Source organism: Akebia trifoliata, chromosome 9 (assembly GCF_017979445.1).
Source record: "Akebia trifoliata isolate Shusen 1 chromosome 9, ASM1797944v1, whole genome shotgun sequence".
Taxonomy (NCBI): domain Eukaryota; kingdom Viridiplantae; phylum Streptophyta; class Magnoliopsida; order Ranunculales; family Lardizabalaceae; genus Akebia; species Akebia trifoliata.
The window spans coordinates 24795867-24805134 of NC_141383.1; the positions used below are offsets into that span (position 1 = coordinate 24795867).

A 9268-nucleotide genomic window follows, 5' to 3' on the forward strand; every position below is an offset into this window, starting at 1 on the left:
TGAGTTAGTAAGACTATACTTACTCTTTGCACATCCACCTATTGTTGTACAAGTAAATATAAAAAATAAGAATTTATAAAAAGTTTGTGCTGGCCATGACTCTAGAAATAATTTTGTTCAGATTGTTCCTTCATGGAAATATATACAAATAATAATTCTTAAAAGATTTGTGGGGGCCATGACCCCACGTAATTTTCCCCTGTAAAAAAAAAAAAAAAAAAAAAAATCTCATTTTAAGATTTGAAGAAGGATGAAGATACAACATGAAAAAAGTCTATATTTGACAGCCCAAGAATGTCGAATTTCATAAAATTTGACGGACCAAGGCGTCAAATTTTCATTGTCAAATATTTTTTTTCGACGGACCGAAACTATTAAATTAATGGAGGATGAGAGAAATTTGATGGCTATAAGTTGTCAAATTAAGGATCATCAAAAATTTCAACAGTCATAGGCCATTAAAATTCGCTTTCTAAAATTTGTGGGCTTTGGCTCGTCAAATTTTCTTGTCAAAATTTACAGTTTTTACATAGTGAAAAGAGATAGGAATCAGTTCTACATATACCCAGAATTGGAACCTAAGTAAAATATTGGTTCCAGTTCCCATTGCATTCGATTCCTGATATAAGATCCTTAAAATTAGAACCACCCTAAAAATACCCGATACCCATTGAGTACCCACCAAGATTGGTATTTTATTTTTTTTAAAAGAAAAACAAGATATGTATCCAATAAAATAAACAATTATTTATAAATATAATAATTTAACTAGTAATTCCTCGATTGAAAATTAAGATCAACAATGTGTTCTTCAAGAAAATCAAACTTTAGAAAATAAAATTGTAGAAAATTAGGGTATAAACCATTTATTTATCGTTGAAATTGTATAGTATGTGAAAATGAATGGACGCTCATGTAGAGAAAAGGTAAAATTTTTAAAAATGGCATTCTCTCTATGTTTTAATTTTAGTTCAAAAACATTTACTTCAAGATTTCTCTTTGTTAGTATGTAATTAGACTACTAATTTCATTATAAATCAAATAAATTTACTAGTTGGGTAGCCGAATGATATTGGATTCTTATCGGGTCCTTAACATAGCTACCCAAGAATGACCAGATGGTAGACCCAAAACCAACTAATCTGTTTTGGGTACATGGGGTAATTGGGCACTTGTTGACACCCTTAAAAGGAGAGATAATAAGTTCAAGTTCAACAACTATTTGGTAGGGGATTAGATTCGATTAATGCAGATGAATTCAAAAAAGTTTCGTAAAATTAAATAAATAAAACTCATCATCTTCAATCTCTCAAAAATCCCTATCTTGCTCTTGAGATTTGAGAGTTGGAGAAAACAAAATTTTGTGGATGACGAAATTTTTTTTACCGTTTTCAACGATTAATTGATAAATCAACAATTACTCAATTGATTAATCAATTTAATCGACTAATCATTTGTTCAAAGAATTATAAAATTTTCTGGAAAGAATCCGAAGAATTTTGTGACTATGTTGGACACCAAACTAAGATGATAAATTGGGGAGAAAACAAAGAGCTTTGGCTAGGTAATAAGATTAGGGTATTTAGGTCATTTTCTAAAGTATTATAGAATAGACCGAGGTAAAGGAGCATGTCATTAGTCTGAGAACGTAAGTGAAGGGGTATCTCTACTATTGACCAAAATGAGAAGGGGCAAGTCTAAATTACCCTTAAAAAAATGAAAAAAAAAAAAAAAAAGAACTCCACACGCGCGCGGGGGCGGGAAAAATCACCTAACGAAACAAAAACGCCCCCAACAATAGTCTCTCTGGGTCTCTGTGAGCCGGTTATGGCTGTTAGGTATCACGTCTCCATCAAAACAAGTAGAAACAAAACAAACAAACAAAAAAAACTAAAATTAAAAAAATGAGAAAAAAATTAAAAATTAGGGTTTGAATGAGATGAGGTAGAACAGAAGAGGTCGAAGAAGAGAGAGAGAGAGAGGTAGAAATATAGAGAAGAGAAGTTGGGGTGTGTGTTGATGCTGCAGAGGTGGTTTCTCGCCATTAATGGTGGGTTTTGGGAAGGTGAATGGATGGTGGAGATTCTCCAAAATGTTCCTTGGAGAAGGAGAAGGTGGTGGCGGTGGGTCCTCTCTCCAGTTTTCGAATCATCGATGCACCGATTCTTCTATTGGTTTCGTTTCACAAAGCTTTACGCGCCGAACTCGCGGATCTACACTCACTCACTTCTTCGTCATTAGAGATTGGATCCCTTGGACGTGACCTAATTCTCGATCTTCTTCGCCGATTTCAATTCCTAAAACTCGCTTACAAGTATCACTGCGCTGCCGAGGATGAGGTTTGTTTGTTTGTTTGTTTGATTGGTTAAATTTTATTTAGTTTTGGTTTAATTTGTTGTGTTGATGTTTGGAAATTTGTTATTGATTTTTAGCAAGATTTTGATAGGGTTTTGTTATGTGCCTAGAAATTTATTATCTTGTATCAAGATTTGATGCATCTTGATGTATTTTATTTTAATTGTTTTAGAATTTCAATTAGTTAAAGAGTCTTAGGTAATGGGTAAGGATAGTTACGAATTGTGTAGGAGGTATGGAGTTATGGAATTATGGTTATGGGGTAGTTACTTGAATGAATAGGAGAGTGGGTAGTTTGGATAAGTGGGTAGTTAATTTAGTAATTCTTTGTATTTAAATTCATTATTAGACTAATGAAAAATATGCAAAGAAATTATTATTAAGATCCTATTGGATTTTGGAGATTCACCGTCTCGAATTGGTGGCCTAGGAGGTCCGATCTCCCTCGAACGAGATCAATCTCATTCTTTTTCTTCTTTTTTCTTATTTTTTTGATCTGATTTAAGTGGGTATGTAACAAGTTTTTAGTTGTTTCTAACCCAATTTAGTTAGTAAAATAGGTTTAATAGTTATTAGATTTGATAAGCTTGAGTTGTTTTGGATTAATATTACTTTTTTTTAGAGATTAGATGGAGGTGTGATTGATTAGGTTAGTTTGGGTTTCCTTTGCTATCTTTAGGAAGATGGTTAGTAGAAGAAATATTGGAGGTTTCTCCCTCTTTTAGAAGCAAGATGTGAAATCTCGTCTGGATACAATGTTTTGGTCAAGAGAAAAATCACGATTGTCTGGGATCGGATTACGGCTGGTAATGGATTGGTTCAGTGCTGGATCATTACTAGCAATCCAAAAATTTGCCCTATGATCCAGATCTGATCCAATCGGATCAATGAATCTTTGAACCAAATCCGATCCAATTAAGATTTCACTAAATCTAAAACCGATCTGATCCAAGCAAATTTGGGGAGAAAATGTCAAAATGGCATGGATAATTCGAGGTGGAGGAGGTTGAAGAAGATGGGTTTTAGGGGATTGTATCTTTTTTTATTATTTTATAAACAAAGATAGAGAAGGATGAGAGGTTAAAATGTTTATTGGATCACGTTGAGGTTAATTCGAAGTTGATCCTGAATTTTATTGAATCTTTAAATTGCAATCCGAATCCGATCCAAAAATCGAAATTCTAGATCTAAATCCTATTCTTTCGGATCGGATTGGATACTAGGTAAAATCCGACCCATTGCCAGCCCTAAATTGGATGGAACTGAAATGTCTTGGTCGAGACATTTTGAGATGCTATTTTTAAATTAGGGTGGTCAATGGATCGGGTCCGAATTGGGATGGTGTCGAATTGGGAGTTGGGACCAATCTGGTAAGGATCAGATCGGACCCAGAACCAATCCGATATGCATTTAATCACACTCTAATTGGATCGGTTTTTATCAGATCTCAATGTTAGGGTCCAATAACAATTGGATTGGGTCGAAATTAGGCCAAACCTGATTTGATATAAATAATCTAAACAAACTTTATATATTTAAACGAAACATATAATGTAATTGTATACTTTCTCGCATTTATTAGATCAAGTCCCTATGGATCTGGACATGGTTGATCTAAAATCGATCTGATAAGATGTCAAATTAAAATTCTATCAAATGAATCGTTATTAGAATCTGAATACTCGATCCAGACCCAAAGTTTTCAGATCGGATTTTGGGTTTGCTCTAATAGGTTGACAGCCCTACTTTAAATCATGATTTCCACATCAACTTTTCAATATAGGATGCTAATTAATAAAATACTAAATAAGGTTAAATGAACACTAAATATCTCTATCTCCCCCAATTTCTATTTTTTCAGTAACTCGGTACTGGTGGGATTTGAACCCATATCTCCGGTATCATCACCCAAAGACTTTACCAACTAAGCTAGCTGGCACCTTCACTATCTCCCAATCTTTTTTTTATTTTTATAGGATTTTATTTGAAGGAAAACTCTAGAAGAAGAAGATCCCTTCTTTTCAAGGGAGATAAATCTTAACTAAGAAAAATGTCACTTCTTAAACAGTTATCTAAAGTCAATCCACCTCAATCCGATTGGAGAATACTATTCGGACATCAGATTCACCACCTGTTCCACTTACTCGTCTCTCTTTCTTGTACTTTGAACCCATTATCTTCTTCTTGTAGGATTTCTTCAAATTCAAATGAAACTGTTTCTTTATGTCCCCCTTCTCTCTTTTTATCTCTCTTAGACCCAATTTCTTGTTTTTCTAGGGTTTCTTCTTCTTCTTCAACGAGAACCCTTTCGGGTTCTCCATGTTCCCCACCATTTCTCTATTTCGCTCTCACTAAAGTATTCTTTTATTATGTTTATTCTTCTTCAAAGAAAATCCTAAACCTCTTATCTCTTAGGTTTTTTATTCTCTCCTACAACCTATCTTTCGCTCCTTCTCACTATCTCGATTTCTCTCTCTTTCTTCCCCTCTCTATCTCTCTTTTTCATTCTTTTCCACAACCTTTCTTGCTCTTTACCCCTCATTGGTTTTGGGTTTGAAGTATAAGGCATTGGTGGATTGTAAAAAAGAAGAAGAAAAGAACGGTTATCCAATCTCTTTGACATCTATTTAATTGTATGATTGATGTGTGATAAATGAAAAGTTGGTGTGCAGTAAAAGTTCTCTAAACTATATTAGCTTTCCACCTTTTTATATTGTTTTACTTTCAGGTTTGTAACTATTGATTATTTCAAATTATACGCATTATTTCTCGGGCACAATCTATGAGGTCTAAGATGGAAAGTTGAAATTAGGTAGTTAGGATTGATATAAACAATAATTTATGCAATAAATGCTTAGTGTGGAATATAACTACCAGAGTTGCTCCCCCTTGTATACTAGTTAAAAAGTCAAATCAGTTGACCTTCACAACAAAGGTGCTGCATTAAGAATCTAATTGGTGTATCTTGTATGATTATTGGATATTTTTTTGACTTGAATGAGTTATTGTTAAACGTATGTCTCTCTGATTGAAACTGCAAGCAGAGAAGGGTATAGTAATCAAACTATAATAGATATACTTTCCTTATTTGAATCTGTCTATCTCTTAATAGATTTTACGAGCAACAAAATGCACATATTAGCAGGAACTAAATGGTGTGGTGTGAGAAAACTAAGATGGAAATAATCACTTAATATGTACATTACTTGTAAATTCCTACTAAGAGACTAAACATTGTGCCCTCTTAACATTTTATACTTTATATGTTATTTTCGGATCTTTCTTTAGAAGTTGATAAGTTTGCATTGTGTACTATTTATGGTTTCATAATTTAATCTTACATGTTTCTGCAGGTTATCTTTCAAGCGCTAGACCTACAGGTTGGAAATGTTGCGTGTACATATTCTCTTGAACATAGGAGCATAGATGACCTCTTCGATTTGGTTTTTCAGAGCTTGAATGTCTTGTTGGAGGATGATGGAAATCTTTTCAAACCATTTCAAGAACTTGTTTTTTGTACTAGCACTATTGAGACATCAATTTGTGAGCATATGCTCAAAGAAGAAGAGCAGGTTGGAGTCATTTTTTATCTAACTCCCGCTTAATATGTTTTAGTTTCATACTTTTATTTTTAATCTGTTGATGTAGAGGTAGTAGAATATTTAAATTTGCAATAATTTTGGTTGTAGAAACAAGATCCACTCAATAAGCAAAAACAATGACCTTGTTGACAACATACTATTATTTGTAGCTTGATTACTAGTAATCTTCCAGGATTGGAGATTGTTCACTATAGGTTTATTTAATCATTAGTAAAGTTGCATCCTATAGTTCTATTGGACCTTGTTCATCATCTAGAAGCAGATTTTATCAATTTGTCTGTGTGTGAAAAAAGAAAAAGAAATCCATGGAACTTCCATCATCAAGATGGAACTTTTTAGATAATAATAAATTGCAAATACATTGACCCAATTTATCACTTATTTCACAGAACCTGAAAGATGGAAGAGAAAAACACATGTTGATTTTTATTTTTATTTTCTGAGTAAAAAACCAAAAGATGAAAAATCAGTTTCCTTTTGATCGAATTGATTTCTCTATCATTGGACACTAAGAAGGATGAATGGAAGAGACCTATTTGATATGCTTTCATCCATCCAACAAAATGTTCTACACTCTTTATGTGCAAGGTTTGAAATTTCTAATGAAGATTTATGGTTCTAAGTGTGGATTAAATTGTCAAGTAACTGCTAGGAGGGAATGCTTTATGGCCACATGCCGAAAATGCCTTTCTTTTGTGATAAAATTTCGGAAGGATAGAGTGATATATCCTAATCTAATATATATTTCGATGCAGGTTTTTCCTTTGTTGATGGAGCGGTTCTCTTTCAAAGAGCAAGCTTCACTTGTTTGGCAATTCATGTGTAGTGTACCAATAATGTTATTAGAGGATTTTCTGCCCTGGATGACATCCTATCTTCCTACAGAAGAACAGGTCGATGTTATGCATTGTATTAAAGTGGTTGTTCCTAAAGAAAAGCTATTGCAAGAGGTAGACCTTTATGTAATCTCATACTAATAATTTTGAACCGACTTTCTAATTGTCAGAGTCTGAATAATTGAGTTTATCTATGAAGGTTGTGGCATCTTGGCTTGGTAAGCAAAGCCAACCTTCTCGCAGAACCTTAAATGCCAAAGAGAATGAAAAAGGAACTTCAGATTCCTATGAGCCATTATACCTGAAGGAGTTGCCAAAAATATATTCATCTTGGAAAAGCTTTTCTGGAGAAAGTCGTAATCAAGATAATGCTAAATATCATCCCGTCGATGGTCTTCGTCTTTGGCATAGTGCCATCAGGAAAGATTTGAAAGAAATTCTAGAGGAGCTCCACGACATAAGAAACTCTAAGATATTTTCCTCTTTAACTTTAGTCAGTGGCCAACTAAAGTTCCTTGCAGATGTCATCATTTTCTATAGGTATCATTATGGTTGCTCAAGCAATTCCTCTTTTCTAAAGGGTCTTGTTAACATGTGCTCTAAGGCACAAATTAAAATGCATTGAATACACCTTGGGAATTGATTTTCATACCAAAACTGCCCTCAAATGTTTTTTCCACCAAAAATACCCCCAAATGCTTATTTCCAAGGTGTATTTAATGCATCTTAACGCATGCCCTTAGGGCACATGTTAACAAAACTCTTTTCTAAACACGCCAACTCCTGGTCAAGGTGTCAGGTGGACAAATCATGTTAACCTTTTTTCTTTTTTTTTTACTTTATGTTTTTTCTTTGAAGTTGTATTCTAAAAGATGAAGTTCTTATCTGTAGTGATGCCTTCAAGAAAGTCTTCTTGTCAGTCTTAAATGAACTTGCCAATGGTTGCTTATCTTTCTTCGACAAACGGTTCCCGGATGACAGTCAAATTGAAGGTCTCTTACGTGCCCTACAGAACATTAATTCAGAAAATGAAACATCTTTCTGGAAGCTTGTGGAGAAGCTGTGCTGGGAATTGGAATCTTTCATTGCAGGGATTAGCAAACACTTTGCTTTTCAAGAATCAGAGGTACATTATTGGGTTTTTTGCAACTCTAAAATAGGAAGCGAAGAGGAACTAATTTGAAAGAACGACTGTCACTCTCATCAAGTTACTTTTCCAATATTATTAGGAGCCCATTTGGAAGAACGTAGCTTTGGGAGAAAGTAACTTTTAGAAAGTAGAAAGTAGTTTTCTTTGCTTTTTAAAAGTTAAAATATTTTACATTTTAAAAGTAGTTTCCTAAAATGAATCTAAACAAGTTTTTTTTAACTTTCAAAAGTACAAAAAAAAAAAAAAAGTTACTTTTTTATGTGTATCCAAACGGGCTCTAGGCGAATATGGATGAGTTACACTAACTGTTGAACTTATCCTACATCTGCCAATTCTACTTCTGAGAACAATTTATGCAAATAGCCTAAATAATCTTAGAACAGCATTTAACACTTAATAATACCTTTCTCGCTAATATTTATTTCTCACTAGGTCTTTCCTCTTATTCGCAAGCATTGCAACCACGATATGCAGCAAAGGTTATTATACACGAGCCTTCATTTGATGCCTCTTGGGTTACTAAAATGTGTGATAACTTGGCTTTCAGTACATTTAACTGAGAATGAATCGAAGGCTGTTCTTCGTTGATAAAGATGGCAGGTCTGTTTTTGAATTATTTGAATGCTCACGATAAAACATTTGATACCAATTGTTTATTTTAGTATTTACTGAACCCAAGATCCCTTTCCTTTCAATGTACAGGATTTGAGTCTGACACATCTTTTGCATCTCTCTTGCATGAGTGGGTCCGGATTGGGTATTCTGGGAAAAACTCCATTGAGAAATTCAGAAAAGAGTTGCAAGAAATGTTTATGAACAAAAGTTCTTTCATACCTGAAAAACTCAAGGAGAGCACCGGGTTTCCTTTAGATGTAGATGTTCGACCTAATAAGGCAAACAATAGTGCTTCTGTTTCTTCATCCCACAATGTGGAAGAGTACAGCACATTGTACTCCAGTGAAATCAATCTACAGGTATTTTTCCCTGAGGCTTTAAAGAAATTATATCCCCTCTCGAAATTTCTTTATGAGAAAAGTGACGCCGGTTCTAGTCTCAATCCAGAACTCAAACCAATTGACTACATCTTTCTCTTCCACAAGGGCTTAATGAATGATCTAGAATACCTCGTCCTTCTATCAGCTAAGATGGCTGAAAATGTTGGTTCCTCAAGGATTTCATCAGCGCTTCCGTCTCTTACGGCTTCTGTATCAAATCCATAGTGACAACGAAGATGAAATCGCCTTCCCAGCTCTAGAAGCCAAGGGGAAATCCCAAAACATTAGCTATTCATATCGTATTGACCACAAATTGGAACGCGAGCATTT

General features: G+C 34.1%; 1 protein-coding gene across 1 annotated transcript; it reads left to right on the forward strand.

Moving 5' to 3' along the window:
- The first annotated feature begins 1837 nt into the window (after nt 1–1837).
- Nucleotides 1838–8538, forward strand: LOC147394937 (zinc finger protein BRUTUS-like At1g74770). Its single transcript, XM_086454334.1, has 6 exons — nt 1838–2339; nt 5709–5927; nt 6713–6907; nt 6993–7333; nt 7685–7919; nt 8376–8538. Exons 1-6 carry the CDS (start codon nt 2070–2072, stop codon nt 8529–8531), a joined length of 1416 nt encoding a protein of 471 aa, XP_086310460.1. The 5' UTR covers nt 1838–2069; the 3' UTR covers nt 8532–8538.
- The last annotated feature ends 730 nt before the right edge of the window (nt 8539–9268 follow it).

What these genes read in the sequence shown, in the direction of transcription:
- LOC147394937 (XM_086454334.1), top strand. Translation starts at nt 2,070, where the DNA reads ATGGATGGTGGAGATTCTCCAAAATGTTCCTTGGAGAAGGAGAAGGTG. An exon ending in AAGAAAAGCTATTGCAAGAG is followed by an intron (nt 6,908 to 6,992) that starts GTAGACCTTTAT and finishes TTATCTATGAAG; the next exon opens with GTTGTGGCATCTTGGCTTGG. An exon ending in GATGTCATCATTTTCTATAG is followed by an intron (nt 7,334 to 7,684) that starts GTATCATTATGG and finishes TCTTATCTGTAG; the next exon opens with TGATGCCTTCAAGAAAGTCT.